At 37.9% G+C, this 27,718-nt stretch overlaps 1 protein-coding gene across 1 annotated transcript; it reads left to right on the top strand.

Moving 5' to 3' along the window:
- Positions 1 to 10,752: 10,752 nt before the first annotated feature.
- On the top strand, positions 10,753 to 27,601 carry LOC144249348 (uncharacterized). The gene is given in 5 exon segments (XM_077791587.1): positions 10,753 to 12,249; positions 12,251 to 13,046; positions 22,670 to 22,733; positions 26,728 to 27,000; positions 27,301 to 27,601. Coding segments are annotated over 5 exon segments (2,931 nt in total).
- Positions 27,602 to 27,718: the final 117 nt, after the last annotated feature.

Below are 27,718 nucleotides of genomic sequence, written 5' to 3'. Positions count from 1 at the left end.
ACTCTTGTTTCTATTTCTTGTGCTTTAGTAGTATTCTTGAAGAAGCAAAATTTCAAATCCCCTACCTGACATGACATCATGATAGCAACACAATTCATCTTCATTTCAAGCCCACTTTCTTAAGGGGCTTTTATCTTAGGAAGAAAAAGAAAATGTTATAGACAGGCCATTGGGTTTGAGTCCATGTCATAAAATAAGGAATATACAATTAATCAATTTAAATAATATACTCAAATCTTTGGATCTGGGAAAAAACATATATATATATATATATATATATATATATATATATATATATATATATATAAAATACACCATCCACTTTCTGGTTAAATCTCCTTGCCCCCACTCAGAGGAGTTTCTCTCTAGTATTTTATATCTCAGGAGAAATATTGCTAAAAAAAAATGAATGTATCTTTCACCTGTAGCGTTAAAAGATGTGATCATGTCCTTCATCTTCTTGAACTCAGGACAAGCATTACTCTCAAATATGGTTCTGTGAACTGAGATTTTCTGCAGTCTTGAAATAGTTTTGAGGGTGCTGTTCCAAAAATATATATATGCTTTATTAGTAATATTTTAAATACATAATGGTAATTTTCACATAGTGGAAATTATGGGTTATACTATAAAATTCAATTTTTACTATTTTTATATGAACTCTAAAAAATAATTATCTTTCCACCTCATATAATTTTAATGTTCAATCTGTTTCAATACAAGAGAAGTTAACTGAAATTTTACAGCCTTGTCACTGTATTATTTCCATCCATAAATAATATATTTACATATATAATCTACAAATTCAAAAGGCCTCATATGCAAGTTTAAATGCAAATGCTTTTCTGGGGTGACTGGATTTTACTTCTCCAAGGATATCTTGCCTTACATTCACTTCAGCCTGAGGATCTGGATTTCAATTCCCAGAGCCTCAAAAATAAATAAATAAATAAATAAATGTTCAGACAAGACCATACAATTGTGACATCATTTATTTCTGGATTTGTGGTTATCTCCTGACTCTCAAAAAACTCACTAGGCTCATATTGAGCATATGAAGACATAAGTTGTGTCCAATCCAGACCTCTTATATAAGCATTGTCCAATCTACACATAGTCAGTAAAGAGAAACAAGTTTTGATCATCTGGTGTGAAGTCTTCCAGAGTGGGTATCCATTTCTTGACTTCCTTACTTATGTCCAGTGAACCTGATTTTTTCTCCTGTATAGATACTTTGTGATTTATACAGAGGACACGTGGTTTCTAAAAATACAGTAAATGATGAGTATGCATTGAAATCCTGAGACTTGATGGTGAGTCTGGTTGAAACTGGCTGCACTGGTTATGGTGGGAACTGGCAATGGTTGGCTAGAATCCCTGGTGTAATCTTTGGTTTCTGCAGTCCTGTGTCTTCTTCTGAGAAAGGTCAGCCATGAATTTCCACTGGCCAGTCAAGTAGACCCTGTATTAAAATTAGACACTGGAAGTCCTATAGTATCCTATAGAATATCTTCAGCCCCTACCTTAAATTCTATGTGAGAACATTTGTGGCAATATTTCCGAATCTTCTCAGATTGTGATGTGGATTCTGGAGTGAGGAGATCATCCCAATTACAACTCCATGTGTTTTTTCCTCCAGGAGGGGGGGTGAGATACTCTATAGGTATTTCAGTTTTTCTTTCCTCCTGAATTCATTCTCCTTCTTTTTGGAGATTGTGGTATTGTGGATTGAGCCAGAGGTACTGTACCATATAGCTACATACTTGGTATGCTTTTATTTTTTTTATCTTCAGACAGTTGCTGAGTTTGATTTTAAATTTATGCTCCAGTATTGTGAGTTGTATTTATATATAAAATTTTAGCTTCCTGTTCAGTGACAACTTCCCCATTTCCCAGTATTATCAGTTACATTTTTGTAGTATTATCAGTTACTTTACCCATATTATATTTCAAATGAACATGGTATTTTCAATTTTCAATTGTTGTACCAAAAACTAGATGAGACTTTAAGCTATTTTTTTCTCTCTCTGGGTGTAATGATACATGCATTTTAATTCCAGACACTCAAGTGGCTAAGTCAGTAAGATTGCAAATTTAAGGTAAACATCAGGAACTTAGGTAGACTAATTAGACAATTAGAAAACCCTGTCTCAAAATTTTAAAACATGGTAGCCCAGAATTAACATTCTGCTGTTTCAAATCCCCAGTATCATAGAAAAAAATCAAAAGCAAAATTTTTTGTTGTTATTGTTTATGAGCATTTTACATGATTGAAAAGTAAAGAAGAATCCCTTGATCTTGGAAAAATCATGTGTTTCTATTCTTCCTTTGTGTCTCCAAAGGCAGACAACCTGTCAGAGTGTCTTTATGCTCAGATTTCTTTTAGTGGAATGTATATGAAATCATTCTCATTCCCTACTCTAGTATTTTCCTGGAACTGTGTGTCAGAACTATGTAATATGAGGATCACACAGCTGGCACATCAAATGCGTCTCACAAGTTCAGAACAGTACATGGGGCTTTTCTTGTTCAAGAGCAGTATATATGTAGAGAGCTTAGTTTCTCAAAAAAATAACTGAGAGAACTCTCAACTTCCATTTTTTAAATGTCTTCACTAATTTTATAGTCTAGCACAGTGTTTCTTTCTTCCATATTCATATAATTGGAGTACTACTTACTATTTCACTTTTTGAGAGTAGCCATTCTAACAGCTGTGCTCATGCAGAAGATCTTATAGTTGGATGGTATACTAAAATTCTGATGCAAGCTTTTTAGATTCCAGGGTGCCTTATTCACACTGGAAAAAAATTGATGTGCACCTATTTTAAAAATAAAGAGTGATCTGTGATTGTAACCATTTTTCTTCACTAATATTTGAGATTTTAGCCCATTACAATGTTTTCACACCAATGTGAAAACACTCCTTTTTGATCTAGGGAGATTTGCCCTGCACAGTTATCAATGCTTTCAATGCTTTGAGGTTTCAGATGTAGTCCATTGAATGGAGAAAGTTAATATTGGGACAAATTACTTACAGATAGAATTGGTTAGGTCTGGTGTTATAAGTAAAGTGAGCTGGGTGATAGAGCTCAGAAAGTGCTAAACTGCCACTTTGGGTTTCGGTGGTGTTCTGTGTTTCCCTGTTAATTTTTTGGTACTTTCTAGATAAAAGTTCAACTGTCAGCAACAGCTTTTTTGCATTTTTAGAGAATGTTGGCAAATCCCCCTAAGGGATTAAGGGGTTACCTTAAGATTTAACACCTCTTCCACTCTGATCTAATGGAATAAAGCCCATGGATCTTGCATGGCCATAGAAAACCACTTATTTTATTTATTTATTTATTTATTTTTGCTGGAGTAAATACTCACGTATATCTTATTCCTTCCTCTGGGTGTACAGATAAATTAGCATTTAAACTACAGGCCATTTGGAGTTAAATAATATATTTCAAACCCAAATCAATCTGCCTTAATTTATATTAACACTGGACTTGGGCATTTTGTTCCAGTAATTTTGCATATTGTTCAAATCAGGAAATTCTTCAAGTAAATTCTTCTTGTCTCTTCATCAATATTTATTTTTTTCAGTTTTCCAATTTGTGTTCCTCTAATTCCTTTACAGTTTTTAGAAGGCCTCAAAACAGGAGTATATATTTATTTGGTATATCCATAAATGGAGGGAGGATTATATTCTGCTTTTATTTATTTTTATTTTATTTTTTAAAATTATCTCTCTTTATATCTGCTGTTTGGTGAATGCTTGTGTATAATTCCAGTGTCACACACATTGTGCACACAAGTTGCTTTTGTAATCTATGCCTTTTATTCTAACATCTACCTTGAGGTTGGATTGTATCATTCACTCACATTAAATATTTTTGATATGTTTTGATTTATATACTTACAATAATTAACAATAAAAAGATATTTGGATACATATGAATTGCCCTATGTAGTTTTCTGTATTGTGATTTCTTTATCTTACAATTACTACACTGGGGGCTGGGGATGTGGCTCAAGCGGTAGCGCGCTCGCCTGGCATGCGTGTGACCCGGGTTCGATCCTCAGCACCACATACCAACAAAGATGTTGTGTCCGCCGAGAACTGAAAAATAAATATTAAAAAAATTCTCTCTCTCTCTCTCTCTCCTCTCTCACTCTCTCTTTAAAAAAAAAAGAACAATTACTACACTGTTTTAATATTATAACATGCATTAGTGTCAGGTAATGATCACTAGTACATTTACTCTTATATATGAGAGAGTTCTTGTCTAATTTTATATACATTCAACTTTCCAGGAAAATTTTAGAAGTTTTTGCTTTGATTTCCTTTTTATCAAAAAGTAAAGAATGGTAAAATTATGACCAGTTATTATTAAAGAGTACCTTGGGGAAAATGATCATTTTCATAATAGTTTTATGCTTTGTAAATATGTTGAATATTTGAGTCTTTTATGTTTTTTTCTGTATTTTCATTTTCTCAAATACTGCATATTCCTTTTGTAAACATACTTGCATATGAAATGCAACATTCATGTGACATCAGCATAAAACATACATGGTATTTTATAGTATTTGTCAATCTGGATATAATACATCAACAAAAATTCTACCTCTTAGAATTTACATTTTAAAAAATTTAATAATTATTTCTTCCTCTTTAGCCATGGCCCTTGGTTTTAACTCTGGAAGAATGTGGCTGTATTCTCATGTACAGTTGCTGTAATTTTAGTCTCTGTTTCCTGTGTGGGTGTATCATATACTTATGATTACAAAAATTTGTGTGTGTGTGTGTATATATATATATATATATATATAATTTTGTATGTTAAAAATGTTAAAATTATAAAAAGGAAAATTCAAACAGGATTGTTGTTGCTATTTTTTATATTAATAAAATACATAAAAACCATAAAATATTTGAACTTAAATAAACTATTATATATTTCCATTAAGTGGTCTGTCTACCTTGTTATATTTCAAAATTTCTCTTATACCATTGATTTTCGAATTAGTAGAGATCCCACTACACATTTACACATTAGTAAATCTATGATTAATGGTCTTACAATTAAATTTGAGTATTTCCTTCTTCATTACCATGATTTTCTCATCTGAAAAATATGTATAATTTAGATCAAGATATAAAAACTTACAAAATATATATTTTTGTGATAATGCCTGAGTTTTATATTGTGTTTCATAAATGTGGAGTAAGTATACTTTTTCTTTTTCTTTTTTTAAAGAGAGAGTGAGAGAGGAGAGAGAGTGAGAGAGAGAGAGAGAGAGAGAGAGAGAGAGAATTTTTAATATTTATTTTTTAGTTCTCGGCGGACACACCATCTTTGTTGGTATGTGGTGCTGAGGATCGAACCCGGGCCGCACACATGCCAGGCGAGCGCGCTACCGCTTGAGCCACATCCCCAGCTCCAAGTATACTTTTTCTGCAGTAGTAGATAATAGTATCATTGTGTTCCAAAACACTATCTACATGATAGCCTACTAACTCTCATTTCAACTTTAATTACATTACAGACTGCAAATGTTCATGTGGTCAATGTGTTATTTATTTACCTATTCTTATTTTAGGAACTCTTAACACCTATGGATATATACATTGATTTTACTGAAGAGGAGTGGGAATGCCTTCAGCCTGCACAGAAAAAATTATATAAAGATGTGATGCTAGAGAACTATAGAAACTTGGCCTTCCTGGGTAAGTTTAATTTCCCTTTAAAATTATTAATTACTAATTATTATTTAATTTACTTCTCTTGCGGAGTATCTTCTGGGAAATTTTCTATAAGAATGAGTTTTATATTTGTGTTTCAAAAAAAGGGCATTCTTAGTACAGATCTCTCTCTCTCTCTCTCTCTCTCTCTCTCTCTCTATATATATATATATATATATATATATATATTATATATAATTTTACTCTTTAATCTGTCTCTTTCTTTGTGTGTTATACATCCTTCACTTTAGATAAGTAGTACCTTGTATAATTTAGTGATGTAAACTATTGTAGATAACGCATAGCAGGGGACAAAGTTGAGTCATTCAAATGTCAAGGAGAAAACCAAACTGAAAAATGTTGAAAGAGTAGTTATCCAGCAGAAGAAATTTTCAGAAGCTTAGGTTTATTTATTTTGATTGTAATCATTGAACACATACTGCCCTATATTTATCACATTTTCAAATTCCTTGTTGTTCTCTGTTTTCTTCTTTAGTGATATCCCAGTTTATTCAGATTTACCATCAAAACTTACCTTTTGTTATGAGGGCCAGCATGATCTGTTTCAAATATTCTTGTGAGGAAACCTTTAAAAAAGCAAACAGAAGAGAGAGACACACACCCAGTGAAAAGGGAAAAAGAAAAAAAAAAACTGGCCACCCCTCTTAACAGCTGCACATATAATACCCCAAAATTACATAGCTTCTGATATCATGACTACATTCTAACCGAGTATTTCTTTAACTCCAAGTGCTAGCTAACCATGATTAGGTACAGTTAATACAAATATAGAGCCCCTTCTCCCTAGGGACATTACAACAGAAACTAGATAGTGCACCTGTAGAATTATCTTAATAGCTTCAGGGAGAAACTGCTGGGCATTACAATTGTGGACCTCAGGGTGCCAGTTACAATCACCCCCACACTTTCCTGTCTTTTTCAAGGTCAGAATACCTAATACCTCCCCTCTTTTTTTAAGGCCTTTTGAATAAATAATATCACTTATCTCCTTAATGCTGGTGGGGGCAAAAATAGGGCAGAAATAGACAGCTGCAAGTTCCAACATCAGTAAACATCCACCTATGAATATTTTTTACTCAGATGAAATTGAGTAAACATGAAGTTAACCAATCCAACAAGTGCAAAATCCAACCTTTTGTTGAACCTTATTAATGATATCTTTCAGGTAATCTAAGTCTTTTGAAATAAAATTACTATTATATCTTAAATTGAAGGAACTCATATTATTAAACTTCTGATATCCTTTATGATATAACAATAACAGACAATCAATTGCATCATGATTGTCAAGTATGACTTGACAATGTTGTTTTTGTTCTTTATTAAGCATATTTATATCCATGGAGGCATGACTAATACTGTTTATAATAGCATAGGTGTGTTTCATAATAGTTTTATAAGCCCGTAGAGCTAGTCCATGTAAACCAACTAAGGAGTATGTCAAAGCATTAAATTCTGCCTTAGAAAGAAGCTTTACTGAATCATCACAAGAGGAATAGACCTTTTATGAATAAATTGCACAGCATGGTGACCTATTAAATACTATGTAAATGGTAAGGACACTTTATTTTGCTAAGATAACAATGAATACCATGAGAAATTTTTTTGCAGGAATATAACAATTTTATGCAAGTGAGTCAAGATATTGTAATGAGTTCTAGAAGTCCAGGATCTGACAGTACTGAATTTCCCCAAGCTGGTGTACAAAAACAGAGCAACTTTGTTATTAATACCAAAGCATTTACAGAGTTTTGTGTGAGTTTAGCAATCAAAGCAGTAACAAAGTCATTTAGAGTACATTCTAACCCCATTTTAGCCAACGACTGTAGAGCTGAGGCTGTTAATGGTTTTATATCCCCCCAAGTAACTAGAATTCAAGTATCTTGGGGTCCTCTTTTAATGTTTCTCCTCTTTTGAGGAGAATAATTATTCTCTTGTTTGGATAAACTCTTATCTTCCAGGGTTAAATGAAACTTAGAAATCAGCTTGTGAATTTCCTGATGTACATTTATAATTGCTATTTTTCATGCATGAAGCTAGAGTCCAAAAAGGACATGTTGGCAAAAGTGTAGCAGTCTATGCTTTTTCCCACGTTATCAAAGGCATAGGATCTTGTCATGCTGGTCTGGTGAAACCTTACAAAATTTTTTGGGTAATGGCTGTTTGAAAATAAAATGTCTATTCAATGCAGATGACCAATATTGAGTATTAACTTTATGTTGTATATTGAGCACATTAACTGTAAATAAAAAAAAATATTTAATGCATACTAATATAAAAGTGGCTAGATCTTTCTTTGTTTCTGTTTTAAAAGGCAAATATTAGGATACAATTTGCTCACTCAACAAAAGCTCGTCCAAAAGAATTATGAGAAATTTCATGATTTAATACTATATCTCATTGATTAAAAATTGTGCAAAAGAATGAGAATGTACAGGCAGGGAGCATTATCCATCTTTAAACAAATAGGGCCTCTGGGAGCAGATCATGCTTGTTTTTTTTCCATGCCCTCTGCTGGAACTGACTTGATATATATTTTTTTTTTAGATTCAATTCTGTTAGTAAATTTTTTTCTTTTTTTGTCTTTTGCAATAAAGCATTAGTAATCATAAATATTCTGAAGTGAATAAGTCATTATATTTCTACTTTGTAATTACTTTATATATATTTTTTTATTTTGATTAGTGTTTTAATTTCTGGATCATTGTTTTTTTATTGTTGCATGCTTGGATTGTTTTCATTCATACTTATATATACATAAAGTGTGAAAATATATATGGAGTCTTTGACAATAATATCAACCCTAAACAAAACACAGTGTGTGTGTGTTTGTGTGTGTGTATATATATATATCCCACTTCTCTTTATATGCCCTATATATTTTTAGTTTTTACAGTATTTTACAAGTTGCTTAGACTTGTCTTAAACTTGGTACTGCTTGATAAGCCTCTCGCATATTGGTAGAATTTCAGATTTGCACACTAGGAATACCCCTGTCATTTTTTTCTAAAAGAATTATTCACATAAACATTGTGCTCATTGATGTTAATATTTTTGAATTTCACTCTATGAACTTTGTTTAAATAATTATTTAGTGTTTTTTGAGTAATTCATAACTGTCAGTATCCTAATGATAAATTCTTAATTTTTTTTTTCTTTTTTTTGTCACTTGGATTTAGCCATGATTTTCTTTGTTTATAGTTGCTTTACTATTTTTTATTTGTTCATTAAAGGAGCCATCAGTACATTACATAGTCCATTTTCTGGAAAAAAGTATAAAAACATTTAAATAAATAAAAATAGGCAAGAACAGAGCTGAATTCTTGTAATATTTGCTAATTGGGAGGCCATGCAAAAGTACTTCATGTTTGAGAGAAGTCACAGGAATTTAGAAAGAGCATGGCTCAAACAATTTTTAAAAGACTTGTGTTGTAATTTGTGATATAGAATTTTTGGGGTAATCTTAAGCATTACACATGAAACATTAAAAGTTGGATGACCTAAAGATCCAGAATTGCCACTACTCAATATGTATCCATGAACAATTAAATCATAATTTTGAAGAGATACCTCTGCTTCTGTTTAGTGAAAACATTTTTCTTAGTATTAAAGCTAGGGACTCAATGTGTGTGCCCATCAATGTCAAATGGGTAAAAATATGTACTTATATCCTATTATTATTTAGTTTATTTATTTTGTGTCTTAAAGTGTTATAAGAAATATATGCAGGACTTTGAATTAAGTGAAAGGTGGCAGGCAGATATTAAGTTGTAGGAGCATTTGATTCACATGTGGATGTCAGAATTTTAGCGAGCAAAATTTTTCTGACCAGGTACTGTGTTTTTTGTAGGGTTAATATTATAGTCAAAGTCTCCATATTTTAATTTTATTGAGCATAATAGGGTCAAGAGTTTTATTTTACCACATAGTGAGTGTATTATGTTCTTCATAAATACTAGTGGAAAAAAATACAATACCTTGTAAGGACAAAATTGATAATTATATGAAATAATGATTGTGTTAATTTATTCTATTTAGTCATTTTACCTTGTATATATAGTATAAAGTGATATACTTATAAATAAACAATGTTGTATTTGTCAATAAAGGAAATTCTCATATCACACGAATGTAAAAATATAAAAATCAATTTATTATACTAGAGTGTAATGTGTTGAATTCATCCAAGTGTTATGGCCATTGACTGTGCAAGGTTTTTATAGTCTTTTGAAATGTTTTTATGAAAAATTTATAGACATATGTGTATATTTCTTGGTAAATTTTTTGTTCATATTTTTTAAGAGTCCATTGCCTCTGTACCCTTGTTGAATATTTATGGTATTATCACTCAAAATGTACTCGTTATTTTCATGTCCCTGTGTCATGGTAGACAAAAACCATATTTTGGACACTCTTTGAAAAAGCCAGGAATGTTTGTATATTTTTTACATTTCTCTTATTCTACTGACAGTGAAGGTAGCTGGTAGAAATTTCCTAAATACACAATACTATCTTATAAAGGACAAAAGGCTGTTAATGATACTTTTCTACCCTTTATTATATTACTCTTCTTAATAATGTACTCCTCTTGGATACTGTGGTCTCTACAGGAATTTGGGTAATATTCTCATGGTAATTTTTTCTGTACATTTTTATTGAACTAATATATTCTTGGGATTTATGGTGACTTTGGACTTACTAATCAGCTACACTCCTGATGTACTTATTTTACCTTACATTCATGTTATGTATGCAAAATATATTTATCCCAGTGTATTCGGTATTTTTTAAAATTTTTGTTTATTTCAGCCATGATTCCTAATCATACCCAAGAATGTTCACCAGAAAAGTGCATAAAACATATATTTCATGAAATGATAAGTAGAAAATATAGAAGTTGTGATCTTAACTATTTACCTCAAAAGAAAATATGGAAAACTACAAGTGAGAGTGAACACCAGAAATCATATAAAAAATCAGTCCTTGTTCACCACCAGAGAATGTATACTGGAGAAAAGCTCTACAAATATAAAGAATGTTGCAAAGCTCTTAGTAAAAAAAAAGTTCGTATTTACCACAGAGGAACACAACATCGACAGAAGCCGTACAAATGTAAAGATTGTGGCAAAGCTTTTCATCCAAAATCAGACCTTATTTCCCACAGCAGAAATCACACTGGAGAGAAGCCCTACAAATGTAAAAAATGTGGCAAAGCTTTCAGTCAAAAATCATACCTTACTTGCCACATGAGAACTCACACTGGAGAGAAGATTTACAAATGTAAAAAATGTGGCAAAGCTTTCAGTCTAAAATCACTCCTAATTTGCCATAGAAGAACTCACACTAGAGAGAAGCCCTACAAATGTAAAGATTGTGGCAAAGCTTTTCATCGAAAATCTGTCCTTATTCCCCACAGAAGAACTCACACTGGAGAGAAGCCCTACAAATGTGAAGATTGTGGCAAAGTTTTTCGTCGAAAATCAGAACTTATTTCCCACAGGAGAACTCACACTGGAGAGAAGCCCTACAAATGTAAAGAATGTGGCCAAGCTTTTGGTCAGAAATCATACCTTATTCGCCACAGAAGAACTCACACTGGAGAGAAGCCCTACAAATGTAAAGATTGTGGCAAAGCTTTTGGTCAGAAATCACACCTTATTCGCCACAGCAGAACTCACACTGGAGAGAAGCCCTACAAATGTAAAGATTGTGGCAAAGCTTTTGGTCAGAAATCACACCTTGTTTGCCACAGCAGAACTCACACTGGAGAGAAGCCCTACAAATGTAAAGATTGTGGCAAAGCTTTTGGTCACAAATCACAGCTTATTTACCACAGAAGAAATCACACTGGAGAGAAGCCCTACAAATGTACAGATTGTGGCAAAGCTTTTCATCGAAAATCAGACCTTACTTACCACAGCAGAACTCACACTGGAGAGAAGCCCTACAAATGTAAAGAATGTGCCAAAGCTTTTTGTCAAAAATCACACCTTATTTGCCACAGGAGAACTCACACTGGAGAGAAGCCCTACAAATGTACAGAATGTGGCAAAGCTTTTGGTCAAAAATCGTACCTTACTTGCCACATGAGCACTCACAATGGAGAGAAACCTTACAAATGTAAAGAATGTGGCAAAGCTTTCAGTCGAAAATCACTCCTAAATTGCCACAGCAGAACTCACACTGGAGAGAAGCCCTACAAATGTAAAGATTGTGGCAAAGCTTTTCATCGAAAATCTGTCCTTATTCCCCACAGAAGAACTCACACTGGAGAGAAGCCCTACAAATGTAAAGATTGTGGCAAAGCTTTTCGTCGAAAATCAGACCTTATTTCCCACAGAAGAACTCACACTGGAGAGAAGCCCTACAAATGTAAAGAATGTGGCCAAGCTTTTGGTCAAATATCAAACCTTAATTACCACACAAGAACTCACGCTGGAGAGAAGCCCTACAAATGCAAAGATTGTGGCAAAGCCTTTGATCAGAAATCACACCTTTTTTTATCATAGGAGAACTCACACTGGAGAGAAGCCCTACAAATGTAAAGATTGTGGCAAAGCATTTGGTCGAAAATCATACCTTCTTCGCCACATCAGAACTCACACTGGAGAGAAGCCCTACAAATGTAAAGAATGTGGCAAAGCTTTTGGTCAAAAATCAAACCTTATTCGCCACAGCAGAACTCACACTGGAGTGAAGCTCTACAAATATAGAGATTGTGGCAAAGCTTTTGGTCAAAAATCAGACCTTATTTACCACAGCAGAACTCACACTGGAGAGAAGCCCTACAAATGTAAATAATGTGGCAAAGCTTTTGGTCAAAAATCAATCCTTATTCGCCACAGGAGAACTCACACTTGAGGGAAGCCCTACAAATGTAAAGATTTTGGCAAAGCTTTTGGTCAAAAATCACACCTTATTGGCCACAGAAGAGCTCACACTGGAGAGAAGCCCTACAAATGTAAAGATTGTGGCAAAGCTTTTGTTTGAAAATCAGATCTTATTTACCACAGGAGAAATAACACTGGAGAAAAGCCCTACAAATGTGCAGAATGTGGGAAAGCTTTTGGTCACACATCATACCTTATTTGCCACAGTAGAACTCACAGTGGAGAGAAGCCCTACGAATGTACAGAATGTGTCAAAGCTTTTGGTGACAAATCAAACCTTATTTGTAACAGCAGAAATCACAATGGAGAGAATTCCTACAAATGTAAAGAATGTGGCAAAGCTTTTGATCAAAAAATATACCTTATTCACCACAGAGAACTCACTAGAGAGAAGCCCTACAAATGTAGGGCTTCTGTTTTTTTACTCAAAAAAAAAAAACACCTTCATTTGCCACAGAATAACTCACACAAGAGAGAAGCCTTGTGGCAAAGTGTTCAGTCCAAAATCTCACCTTATTTGCCACAACAGACTCACACAGGAGAGAAGCCTCAGAAATGCAAAGTATGTGACAAAGTTTTACTGAAATATTACACATTATTTGCCACAGAGGAATTTACACTGGAGAGAAGCCGTACAAATATAAGAAATGTGCCAAAACTTTTAGCAATATAACAGGCCTTATTCACCACAACAGAACTCACACTGAAGAATAGCCCTACAAATGTGAATAATGAGGAAAAGCTTTTAATAAAAATTAAAACTTTATTCACCACAGCAGAAGACATCCTGGTGAATGTGAAATGTGAATAAAGTGATGATACTTTTAAAGAAAGACTGAACATTGGCTGGGGTTGTGGTTTACTGGTAGAGTGCTAGCCTCACATGTGTGAGATCCTGGGTTTGATCCTCAGCACCACATACAAATAAATAAGTGAAATAAAGGTATTGTGTCCAACTACAACTAAAAAAATAAACATTAAAAAAAGAGAAAGACTAAACCTTATTAACACCAGAATTTATACAGAAAAGTACCCCTACAAATTGAAACAATGCAGCAAAGCTTTTAATAAGAAATCAATTCTTTTCACCAGTAGGATACTTAATCTGGAAAGAAGACCTATAAATGTAGAGAATGTAGAAACATTTCAAATTATATGTCATATATTACTAGACATCAGAGAAAACACACTGGAGAGAAGCTCTACAAATGAGAACATTGTACCATTACTCTAAGTAAGGGACACTATTTAATCCTCATTACAATAAGCATAGCATAGAGAAAGAATTGAAATGTGAAAATTGACAATGTAACAATGCCTCTAAAATTTAATCACCAATACTCAGCACCTGTGGATACATACTAGTTAGAGAGAATACAAATGGAAAAAAAAATTGTAGCTACATGTTTCTTAAACACTGCTTATTTTTGGAGAATTTATTGTGCCCAGAAACTCTAAAAAGTTAAATAATATTTCCAAAATGTATTTAAATTTTAAATTCATTGAATATATGAAAACTCATACTAGTAGTGAACAGTGAACAGATTTTGTCCAAAATGTATGCCTTATATAACAATGAAACATTTATAATAATTGTGAGAGTATGGTAAGGTTATTATCTATATATTACACCTTGATGTATATGAGGATCAGTAAAATACAGAACTCATTTAAGTTTAGAAAACAAGTAGTTGTCTTTAACTTTTGCTTAAATTTATTAAGCATTATTAAATTATTGTTTAGAAATATCAGTCATAAATATCATACATGCATAGTGAAGAAACCTCATCTTTCAAAGTATATAATTGTTTTTCTAAGTCAAAAATTACTATTTTACTTTTGAATACTGAGAACAGAATTATATGAAATCTATTTTTGATGTTTAACACTGAAGTGTAATATTTTAAACTTTATTTTTTTTTGTATTTCAGTTTAAGTTTAGGTATTTTTATACACTGAGCCACAATCCTAAGCCCTTTCTCCACTTTTTCAAATTTTGAGACTGTATTGCTAAGTTGCTTGAAACCACACTAAGTTGTTGAGGCTGAATTTAAACTTCTGAAACTACTCAGCTTCCCAATTTGCTTGGATTACAAGCATGGACCATCATGCCAGGTTTGCAGTGCATTTTTTGAAACTATTTACCTTATGTATGCAATATGTCTTTTTAACTAAATATTTGCTTATATGTTAACATTCATGTATTGCATCTTGTTTTTAAATGACAGACATCATAGTGTTCCACTTGGCTAAATGTTCTCTGTAACAGTAAAACATACTGTTGAGTAAATAATACTCTAGCGTCTGTTAATACTTTTACACATTTTAATCAAACTTAATGTGGAATACAATTTGCATGAATCAGATCCTTATTTGCTTCTGTTTGTATTTATGGTGAAATTAAGAGTTATAAGAAGGATATAGATATAGGAAAATAAGCTCCAGATTTTTATGTCTTGATTTATAAATTTTAAAATTTTAACTTTTTAGCATTTTAACATTTCCTAGTGATTTTAATAGACTGAATTTCCACAAACTTAATGGTAGCTCTTAGAGGAGAGAAGAGTTTTATCTTTCTTGTGTGCATAATGGCCTTCTAGACTTCATCCTCATTGGAGACATTTTATTTTTCTGTGAATGAGGTCAATGATCAGTGTTTTCATGTACATTAGTAAATTCTGACATTCTTGTTATACTATAGGTAGTGTTATTTCAGGGCAGGAGTTAGAGAAATGGATTTGGAGTCATTTTTTTAATGTAATTCCAACACAAAGGAGTTGGGATATATACTTATGAAAAAATAATCAATGAGTTATGTTTTATAGTCTAATTTTCTCGACCAAGTAGTAAGAGGTAAACTGAGGAGGTTGTATGTTAAGATCAAGTTTCTTATCATAAAATGTTGGCTTTTCAGCTACAATAGTGTCAAAGCTTCTTATACACAGAATCCATACAAAAATCATATTGAATATCGTTCACAATTTTATTAACATTACATATAATTCATGAAGAACTGAGTTTACAGCAACATATGCCTAAGAACAAAGTCTGGGGACATCGTACACTCTCCAATATAGACATATTTATACCAATTTAATTATACATGAAACTACACTAAATGAGAAGAAAAATCAATCAGATCAACATACAACAATATAGAAATAAAAACTTGTAAAGACCAAGAGACCAATAGTGGATGAAGTGTGGTTTCCAAATGCTAGGGGGAAAATGGACATATAATCAGTTAAAGGTAAGTGAAGAAAGATAAGTTATCCACTTTGAGCTAAAACAGCATTTGAAAGAAAAAGAGTATGCTTTGTAATATTTTCCAAAAGTTTTCTGCATATTTTCTTGCAGTCAAATTGGGAAACAATCAGAAAGTTAAAAAAGACAAGTATTGCTCCTCTGGTTTGAAAAGCAAGAAAAGGAATAGAGAGAGATTTATTGAGCTAGAAAAATTTACTAAAGTTAAAAAGAATTGATATTACCAGAGTCTAAGTATAATGTATTTCAGCCATCCCTGGCTACACAGGGAATTTTGGCTTAACAAAGAATTTGTTCCTGTATGTACACTTAAACAACATTGCTGTTTTTAGTCAGTCATTTTCATTAATAAAATGATGTACCTTTCAACAGTTTCCAGCAACAAAAATACACAATTTCAGAAATCTTCTGTTTCATCTTCCATATATTCTGCCACAAAATTCACCAGGACAAGATAACATAAACCTTTTGGCAGCCCCAATCAAGGCATTCACTTCTATTAATTTTCTACTGCATAGAAAAGTATGATTCATGGAACAACATAATTATACTTAGCAAAAATATTGTTTTTCAAAAAAATATATCCCAACACCTTTGTCTTGGAATTACATTAAAAAATATGAGGTAATTATACTGTGTATTATGACCTTAGGCTATCAGCCTTAAAATTACCTAAAAATACAAAAGAATATTAATGTTTATTTTTAAATAAATTTTTATATATCAAACATTCAAATTCCACAGCAATCAATGATACAAAAACATGACAAAAAAAATGCAGTTTGATGTTTCATCATGACATTTCAATACCTTTTGTAGATTGCCTGTGGCTTCCACTTTTAATTTAAACAAATAATAATTTTGCCATAAAATTTTTGGTGAAGTGGAGGACAATATCTCCTGTATTGTTTTCCTGGGCAAGCCATCATTCTTGAAGCAACTGAACCCCATATCAAAATATGTTTACATTCTAATTATATCAGTTCTTAACTCATCTAGCATAAAAAAAATCCACTTTCTTCTGGTTGAATATCTTGAGCTCAAAGATATGTTACCTGGGAGCTAAAAGAAGTATGACATAAATAATGAGGTCTTTTTTTTTTGCATAAGACAAATTGCACTTTTTGTAGTTGATTTTTCTGCCTGTGAAGATCTACATTTCTCTTCCTACAATGGTATTATGATTGATGGTGACTCGTGTGATTACAGGAGGCTTAAAATGCAGCTACATGTGTTTGAGTCCTTTCACTGGTAAAAAAAAATACTATAATTTGTACTCTAATAGGAGACTCAAAATGGTGCTAGACAAACCTATTTTTTTAATCTGCCTCTTTATTCATGGTTTTCTAATGGTTTTGATCTAGTCAGTTCAGACCATTTCTGATTAATGGGTGTCATCAAGATGTGAATTCTATCTATAATCATTAGCAATGAGACAATTCTTCCCATTAAAAATAAAAACATTCTATAGAGTCTTTGCTGTATTCTAAGGAACCACTCTTGCTTTTGCTTTACTCAACAAAATAAATTCTACATATTTGAGTCCCAAAGTAAATGGCAATACATTAACCTAAGCACCATAAGGAATATAAGAAATACAAGATATCACCTTTGAATTATAAAAACAAATAAGAATCATAAATGCTAAGCCATTACCATCTAAACTATACCAGAGCTTTTAAAATGAAATCTTAGATTTTCTACTCACTCTCATAGTAAGATGCCTGAGACTCAAAGATCACTCACTAAAGGTCACTCAGTGAATGCATAGCAGTTCTTATTCTAAAGCTTTTAGAGAGCTTTTTGATAATACATTGCAAAGTCTCATTTGTCTTCTTCAGACACAGAGGTTGTTTTAGTCTGTTTTATAATCTTATAGAAAAATACCAGAAACATGCGAATGTATAAAGAGAGATAAATGCATAAAAACATTTTCTGAGAGGCTGGGTTTGTGGCTCAGTGATAGAGTGCTCACCTGTCACATGCAAAAAGCTGGGTTAAATTCTCAGCACCACATAAAAATGAACAAATAAATTAAATAAAGTTCTTTACAACTTATAAATAAATAAAAACAAATAAATTAAATAAAGTTCTTTTACAACTTATAAATAAATAAAAATATTTTTGAGTACATAGTTCTGAAGATTTAAGTGCACTTTACCAGAATCTTCTCAGCTCCTGTGACAGCTCGTTCACTTGCATTACACATGAGGTGGCATTATGATGAGGGCTCATTTGAGAGATAGAGAGAACATAATGAGACAGGAAGTCAGAGAAATTCAGAAAAAAAGCCTTGCTCTTTTTTAACAACGGGCTTTAATAAAACTATGTTGTGCCCCACAAAAGTTACATTAACCCTTTCCAAGAGCATCTCCCCCAATGATCTAACCACAATTTACTAGATCTCATTTCTTTAAATTGCTGTTTGAAGAATGAATGAATTTGAATGTGACAAAACTAATGGGCTTTGTATATCAAAATAAGGGAAAAGTCTGCAAAAACTCAATGGATATTTAGTAAACCATGCCTAGGTATAAAAAGAGAATGCTGGGCTTTCTGATTATTCTATACGAGGCCAAGAGTTTACTGGCTAAAATCTGTGGCCCTCAAAACCAGAGCAAATATTTATATAAAAGATGCAGTGGACATCAGTCTCAAGAGCTTCCTACTTAAAATATCTTCTTCCAAAGACTATTTGATTCATAGTAATTCTCAGGAGTAATATATTTCTTTCAATTTCAATTTTTAGCTTTCTATATAGTTACTGCACCATCTCATGGCCAGATCAATGTTTTCTTGAACTTCTTCAGATATTAATCTATACACTATCTCAGATATGTTTGTTTCTTGTATGTCAGGGATCCCTCCTAGTGAATTTTGAGATGTGTGAGATGTTTATCAAGCATAGAAATTTGCTTATGAAAAATAGGCCATGTTTTATGTGGTAAGTAAAAGGAGAAAAGATGCAAAAGTCCTCACTTGTATGTGCTGATACTATACAAGGTTATTCCAATGATGTCTGGTTTGGGGTAGGGAAGCAACTTTTCGTATACATTATGACACAAAGTTCATCAAATATGGTTGTTACAAACTTTTTTGAGAACATCTAAATTTTTCTTAGTAATTTCTACATTGAAAAACTACTCTTACCTTTAAACAAAACTATCCATTGCAATTAATCTGAAATAGTTCTTTAATATTGCAAAACAGAAAATTGATGGCATTATTCACCGAATGCCAATATTTTCCAACAACACCTCACACCACAATATATGTACCTTATATAGTTTAACACCTATAGGTGTTCTTAACACAATGGATAGATAATTAAATTAAAGAGTGAAATGAGGCTCAGAAACAACTAATTATAGTAAAAATTATTATTACCTTATTTCAAATACTAGTGCACCCTTTTGCTTTTTTTTCCCAAAAGTTAATTCTTTTAATCTTTGGTATGATATTTCACTTTATTTAAATAACATGATAAATAGTGCTGTTTTTTCATATGTACTCTCTGATGCATCTCAAATATATTTGCATACTCCAAGACCTTAGCAGATTTCTATACAAATTATTCACTAGAGAAACAGTAGTTACTTCTGAAATCTATAATGCTCTTTTCAAATGAGGTCTTCCATCACGTGGCCAACTTCTTCTTTAATGGAAGAATATCAATAAACCAGCGTAACAAAGCCCCAGGCAGGCAGCCATCACCCTTGCCTGCTGGGCTGGGTTCCCCCAGGCTGCCAGGACACCCAGGCTCTCCTCCTTTTCAGACCTTTCCCACATGGGTCCAGTCTGCAGGGGGGCTCTGCACTGGCCGCATGTCCACAGGACTTGTCAACGTGCTGTCGGGGAAGCGGTTCCTGTTTAGTCCAATTTAGCAAACCTTCATGGGGCCTCGGTTGCAGCAGGGCTGGAAGTCACAACAGCCCACAAGGGAGGTGGCCCTGGGAGCCCCACTCATAGACAAAAGCAGCATCTTGGAGGGGTAAGTAGGCTGTGCATAGCCAGTTACAAGCAAATCTAAGGTTACATCCAGGTTGATCTGCACCTGCCCATGACCAGATGGAAGTCTCTGGAAGCAGGAGACATTGTCCAAGGAGAAGGGCTGTGTACTTAGTGAACTTTCATGGGAGTCTCTACAGGGGACAGGCCTCCGGCTAGCCTCCACTGGGCCTCTGATTCTAGATCAGTTTCTCAAAAGTGGATTTTCTAAGTCTGTTCGGTGTCACTAAAACAAAATACTCAGAACTGGGCACCTAATAAGGAAAAGAGGCTTATTTTGACTCAAGGTTTTGGAGACTGAAAAGTGCACAATCAGGCTGCCCATCTCTGCTGAGGTGCTCATGCTGCATCGACCCACCACATCCCGGGTCTCACTTTGTCAGAGACCACTCTCGAGGGAACTAATCTGGTCCTGGGAGGACCAACCTCTCCCGTGCCAGGGTGCCACCTCTTACAGTTTCTACCAACTCTCAATGCCCTTATGTTCACATGAACCTTGGGTGGACAAACCATATCCAAATCCAGATATTCAAATCACAGAGCCCGCAAAAGCATCCACAGGAGCTTGTGAAGGATGCAGATTTCCAGGGTCTTACATTTACTAACAGGTCTTAGGGGTTTCTGATGCTAGATTAGAGATGAAATTGAAAAAAAAAAAACCCTTCTCTATAGCCAAGAAAAACAAAGAAGAGAGTGGAGGAAGAGACAGAGGAGGAAAGGCGGTTCCTCCACATGACAGATATTTTTTAAGTACCGAGTATTTGTCTACTATGCGCCGAACATGGTTGGAGTCTTAGCCATACTCTACTCAGTGCTTACAAGAACCTTGCAACCCTTGGTCCTTGCAGGTGCCCTCACCTGAAGTCTAACTAACCACCTTGCCAGGTTGATGCCCATGTCCACCAGGCAAGTGCCCTACAGGGTCAGCTGCACAAATCTGTGTGTGTGCAGCTTCTGTGGTACGCTGCTGCCTCACCTGGCTACCCTGCATTGAGGCTTGTGTGCCACCTGGCTCGTGTGCCAGAAAGATGCCCCAGGACCAGGGAGGGGACGTAGTGGGGCAGCTCCAGCCCTGATGGCTGCCTTAGCATCTCTAAAGAGCCTTGTTCCTCATTTCCTCAGCCCCCTGCTCTTCATTCATGGTAAAGGAACTAGAAGAGTAATTACAGCAAGATCACAGGAAAGGATCAGGTGCGCTTCACATTGAGAAAACTACAGACAAAACCCAAATGGGCAAATTAGGTCAACCAGTAAAACAATAAAGCTCGTTATTAGAGAATTAGGTGAAAATTATCAACACAGACATTCACAGTCCTCACTCCAGATTGGATTTTGTGTAAGGTGCTGGGTCTGAACAAGGTGTTTTATCTAGGCTTAGAGGTAGGATGTCACTGGAAAAAGCCGAGTGACAAGCTTGGTTTGTTACAAGTACTGAGTGCCAGGAAATGGCAAGTCAGACGGGATGGCCACTGAAGGTTGAAGGGGGCTGAGGGTGGAGAGGTGGAGCGTGAGCAGCATTTGTGGAAGGAGCAGGGCGTAGGGATGGTGGTCCAGGCTGCTGGCATCCGATGGGCAAAGGCCCAGTGGTGGGAGTGTTTTAAACAAGGACCAGTTGGCTGAAACCTGGGTCTGCACACAGAAATGGTGGGAAATGGGGTCAGGGAGGTGGGATAGTCTTGTCAGATTGGACACCAGCAGTTGGCCCCCAAATGTTTGTTAATGATTGGATTAAGAGAAAGTGCAAACAGGAATCTAAGATGATTTTGGAAAATCACCAGGTGAAGTTTCTCTGGAACAGGGCCAGGAGAAGACAGAAACTGGAACATTTTGATGATGTGAATAATCTAGCTATCACAGATTATTGCCACAGCTGTTCTACTTAATAAAAAACATCATCAAGCCCAGGGGGCACAGCCAGGAGGTAGGTGGCTCTGGCAGAGAGCTAAAAAGAATATGAAAATTCCAACCCCCAAAGCCTTAGGTCAAGCCAGGGTGGAAGTTTCACGTACAAGTCAGTGAAAGGCCTGAGACTTTATAACAGCAGCTTAGAGTCAACGCCAAGGACTGGCTTCTCTTGTAAAGGGCCCCTGCAGCAGGTCTGGACCATGCCCACCTCCCCAGTGCTGTCCTTCCCAAGGGCACACACATCTCTGCTGGGGTCCCACGGGATGGCTCCCAGCCCAGCGCTTCCCTCCACCCTTGCTCAGCATTTTCAATCTGTCTAGACTGAGGTCTTTCTGCTCTCTCTCCAACTGTGGCTAAAAGTCCAGTTTGCTTTTCTCTCTTTTGAATGTCAACGTGAAGGCAGAGACTATGGATCTTGAGCTCTGTAACCCCAAAGCCCAATGCTATGCCTGCCCCACGAAGGGGCCCAGTAGACATTTACTTACTGAACTGAACGGTCACCTAATTACACTCTTTGAAGCAATTCGGAGTTGGAACTCAGGGTTTGCACAGCCAGGGGATGCATAATTGGGTGAGAGGGTGTCATAGGAATAGAGTAAATGAGATGGTAGGGGTCAAGGTGAGAATTTGCCCAGGACACTCTGAGATGGACTGTGCTCCAGCAAAGCACCTGAGTTCCTTAAAAGATCACTGCACACCTGCTCTACCATATGCCTGGAATGAAGGGGGCCTTGGTTAGGAAAAGCAAAGGTGAGTGAAGGTATCCTGGGGATTCCTTCTGAGGGAGAGAGGCAGGTCCAGCTCAGCATTTCACATAATCAGGGGGCTACGATCACTATGTGGCCATCAGACAAATCCAGCCTCAAGCTGACACCGCTATTCCGACACCTGTCAGGACATGGGGCACCTGGAAGGTATGTGTTCTGCACAGAGTGTTACAGAACAGGGAGCTCAACATGGCAAAACTGTAATGTGCTGATCAATCAGATCCCCGATCCTAAGGGGAAAATGGTGTAGTGGCTCCTAAATAGAAAAATGTGCACCTTGAATTTAAAGGTATTTTATCTATAAAAGTACTTGTTCCTGCTAGTGTTTTAGGTTTCATCTATGGGTATCTCTGCTTTCCCTGTGAGAGAATCAGTGGTTTATGGAAGTTCCACTGACCCTGACTGCTCCGATGTGCAAGAGGTCCAGGATGACAGCATATTGGTGTAATAGCTGTGAACACGTTCATGCGGGTGCTGGGGCAATCTGCAGCTGTGGTTGGCTTCCATGTTTCCTCTTCAGTTTTTAGTGTGTGAGCTGGGGCATGCTGCTTGTTAGGCTGTGGGGCCAAAGCTGAGGGTCCCCCTGGCGTGGAGCTCCTGGGAATTCTGGGTGAGGCAGATGTTAGGGAGGACATTCTCATGGCCTGAGCAGAAGAGCCTGCTTGAGACAGCCCTCAGCCACCCGTCCTTGATGTCCATCCTCAGGTCCTCAGGGGACCTGAGAGACCAAATTCTGGAGAGGATGGGTCCTGCTGCTATTGCCACTGTCCACCCGGGAGGAAGAACCAGCACGCACCCCAGAGTAATGGTAGGGGCTGACACTGCCCAATGACTGACTGTCCTCGAACCTCATCTGAAAACCAGAATGCTGAACCCAAAGGTCTGAACAGGGCCTCAGTGACCACTTGTGTCCAAAACATCAACAAGGGACTGGATCTGCAGGGTGGGCATGGCGGGCATGGTGGGCATGGCTGGGATACTGGAGCTCCTTTGCATCATAGGTTGCAAGACCAGGGAGGTCACAGGTCAGTCACCTTGTGTCTAGGGGACTCCCACTTGCCCTACCACACCTACCACCACTTTCTCCTAGCAACTGCGGGTCCAGCTGGGACTCTTCAGTTGCACCTGTGATTTCAGAGCTGAGTGTCTGGGCATCTATAACAGCAGGGGCTTCTAGGGCCTTCGTGGAGAAGGACCTAGGACAGTGTTTGATGTGCACGCACACACATGGTTCAGTATGTTTAATGTGTGTGCAGGAGAGCAGTGTGTACACACACATTGTATGTGCACATCTGTGCAACAGTGCTGTGTGTGTCATATATGCAGGATTGGAATGAAGACAACCAGCAAGCCGGCTGCAAATTTTAAGGAGGCGGCCTCTCTCAAGGCCAACCCTGCCCTGCAGGAGCCTGAGACGTGTTGTGTGTGTGCGTGTGTGTGTCTGTGTGTGTGTATGTGTGTGTGTGTGTGTGTTGGTCCTCCAGTCACCGTCCACAGGTGAGGGAGACTCCTTCTTCTCATTCCCCCCACTGGGTCCTGCTCACTCAGAACAGGCCACAGCCAGGACTCCCTTGGTTTTGGTCAGCCCTCATTCTACCCTTGCCAGGCTCTGGGAGGCACCACAGGGTCACAGAGAGAGACCCAGTCCTGGGAGGGAGTTCCTGCTCTGCCCTAAGGAGGGCCTCTCTGGCCCTCAGTTTCCTCCTCAGTACAATGTGACAACAGTCTCATCCCTGAGTCCCCTCTGGCCTTAACCACCTCTAGGCCAAGTCAGGTGGGAGGTGCTGATGTCGGGCACCAGCTGCTTCCACGCAGCCTCCTTCACCGCAACCTCGGTGCCCACCTTGACCTTCAGAAGGCAGAATGCCTCCAGCACCTGGGGACATTTCAGGGAGGCAAGTTTTCGAACCCCGTTTTTAGAAAAGCAGAGTTGGGTATTTTAAGAGAAGATTCAAGAAGATGTCCGTTTCTTCAACACCAAACACGTGGAGGTCAAGGAGGAGTTCAGGGAGAGTCACTGACGGGTCAGCCAATGAGCAGGACGTCACCTTCCCTGCTCCACGTCAATTTTGCTGACCACGCCTGCGGTCACAGATACCAAGTGTCAATGAGGGAACCCGTGGAGGACAATCTGTGGTGAGAAACAGACCGACAGCAGAAGGCTCCAGACTCCACTCCGCCCCAGAGGAAGGATTCCAGAAAGGAAGGGGCTGGGGCACCACTGAGGGGAGAGAGACACAGGTAGAGGGACACAGGGCTCCATTAAGACAGCCAGAGAGACGAGGAGACAGCTGAGGCTGCCTGCTGCCCGCCTCCCCTGACTCAGGCAATGGCAAGGCCCTACTGAGGTGGATGGCGCCAGGCATCCATCCTCTGGAGGAGCGCAGTATGTTTCTGGGAATGGGCTGGTTTGTTTTTGTATTCCTTTAATAAGTCTAGTTGTGACTTCTCATATGACCATTAAGTATGAAGGAAAAAGCATGAATTTCCCAATTAATGCAACTACTTCTAAAGAATAGATCTGTTTGCTCTAAATGCAATGATTCAACTGTGGAATGTAAATTGTTAATGTTTAATGAGAAACCCCCTGTAGGAAAAACAGTCGAGGAAGTTTTTGAGAAATTAAATTAAAATCTAAAGAAGAAGAATTAATGTTAAGAAGACAGATTAGTGCTTAGTACTGGGCAACTTGATCTTGTTCCTGTGCACAATGGTTTGTGCTCTTGCTCTTGTTTGATTAAAATTAGTAGCCTCTCTTTCAAAGTTAACTGCTTACCATAACAGTGGCACCAATTCTAGTCAAGAAAGAATAGTCAAGGTGTAGGCCAGTAGTCTGGGACATTTCTAACTATTATTAAAAACTAAGTGGAAACAGCTCAAAGCAAAGTGAACTGAAAGTAAAAAATGCTTGCTTATGCATAAGCCAAGATACATTCTTCTATTCTAATTGTAGCTATGTAATACTTTGTTTCTTTGAATAATGATTTCTGTTTTGTAACCACAAAGTACTGTGAGCCTGCCAAAATGAAAAGTATATATGATTAACTTCACAAGTAAAGATTGGATTCAGCACCTTCATCTTGGTGTCTGCGTTGTCTCTGCACCCCCTTTCAACGACTCCTCACCATCTGTTCGTCTCCTGAGACCCCCTGTGGGAGCTGGACTCCTACAGCTGCCATCTGGTCTGACCACAGGGAACTTTCCAGAAGGGGAGGAAACTCAACAACACCCCTCAGGTTAGAACCAGCCGTCCAGCTTCTGCACTCAGTCCTACTGCTCCCTGAGGCTGTCCCACAACACAGCAACCAGGTGATGGACTCCCACAGCTGGACGGTACCAGCTTAAAGGGTCTCAGTCACTGTGGATTCCGCAGAACCTTGGGTGGTTCCAGGCACAAAAAGCACATCTAAGACATGTGTGCTGGATGATGCATGTTAAGGAAGGCTGGTTTCGAGGCATAGGAGGCACATCAACTGTTTGTCCAGCAGTTCAAGCCAAGAGAGACCCAGACCTTGAGGAGCAGCCTCTTCCACCAGGGGAGGCCTGGCCTTGGTGCCAGGAGGCCCCGAGGTTCCTTGGGACCCTGATAGAGCCAAATGTCTTCAAAGTCCAGCTCTGAGACTCAGTTCCACTGCTCTCTTGCCCTCTACCACAAGCCCTGTCTTTCTCCCCAGCTTTCTACCTGCCCCCAGTGGGGACACCCCTCAGCAACAGGAAATTCAAAACAGGACCAAAAAGTCAAGAGCCAGAAGGAAAACTGACCTTTCAGGAAAGGTTTCTCTGTGCAGTAAGTTTTACAGTAAAAGAAGGTCCATGCAGCGAGGGAGTGGGATGGCTGGGCGTTGGGCAGCTCCAGGCAAATGCAGCTCCCTACCACCCGGGCACTCAGAAACCTCTGCCCAGCCTCTGCCCACAGGAGGCCAGTGGTCACAAGCAGAGCACACAGGGCTGGCTCTAGAGTGTTCCCTTCCATTTGAGGGGGAAGGGGTGGAAGCTTGGAGAATATACCCAGTCCCATTGCACATGCACACTGCAAAGAGCCATGAGCTTCAGGAGGCATTAAAAGCAACAAGCAGAGCCAGGAGCTTTGCCACACAAGGGTGGGTATCCTGGCTAACCACTGTCCTTCGGATCTCCTCAGATACATCCTGAGCCCCATCAGGAAGACTGGTAAGAGACTTCCATGGAGCAGAAAGGAGCAAGACGTCAAAGGAGCCCTCAGCTCCACCCAAGTAAACAATAGGGGACGCCTCCAAAGGGTCAGCAGAGGCGCTCCCACCTCCCTGCGGCCCCCAGCTCCAGGTTCAGGCACTTACCTGCAGGTTGTTGTTGTAGACCATGGCCAGGAAGACGGACATGAAGATGTGGCTGTTGATGATGATGCAGGTCATGAAGTACGAAGAGAACAACCAATGCAAGGTGTAGGGAGGCATCCTAGGAGGATTCGGTCATGTTTCCCAGTGCCCATCCTGCTTCTGTGGCCTTTCAGGCTGGCCTCAGGCGACATCCCCCCTCCCACAGGCCCTGGAAAACCTGCCCACTCTCCCTCTCCCCTGTGGGCTGCGAAGGGTCCTCAGAGCCATCCCTGTCCCTAATGCTGAAGCTCGCTCCAAACCTGCCCTTCTGACATTCTCGGTGCCTTAGGAAGGCTCCAGCATTCAACATGGACAGGACCTGAGCCATGTCGCTGTCCAACTCTCTCCCTCGCATGCAGTTATGGAGACCTAGGAGGAGAGCCACCTGCCCTGAGCGATGGAGGGAACCGGAAGCGTGGTCACGCTGCATGGAGGGAGGCGCAGATAGATTCCCCCGATGTCAGCAAGAATGAAAGGGGCACAGTGAACGCCTGGCCAGGAGGAGACGCGACAGTTAAACCACTTCCATGGAAACTGGATTTCCTACAGGAGGGATTGGAGGGCTGGAAGAAAAGACCCACGAGAACACAGCAGGACAGGGACTTCCCTGGCTTATGTTTTCACCAGGGCCAGCCCCAGAAGGAGCGAGAGCCACACTGAGGGTCCTGCCCATCACTCCATGACAGATGCCTTCCCCTTCCCCACACACTTCAGGGACTTGTGCAGGGAGAGCCCCGCCCACACTCTGGAAGGGCTTTCTGCTCAGAGCAGCATGGC

This window comes from Urocitellus parryii, chromosome 11 (genome assembly GCF_045843805.1).
Source record: "Urocitellus parryii isolate mUroPar1 chromosome 11, mUroPar1.hap1, whole genome shotgun sequence".
Taxonomy (NCBI): domain Eukaryota; kingdom Metazoa; phylum Chordata; class Mammalia; order Rodentia; family Sciuridae; genus Urocitellus; species Urocitellus parryii.
Note: the sequence above shows the minus strand (reverse complement) of the source record. Positions and strands in the feature narration are given on the sequence as shown.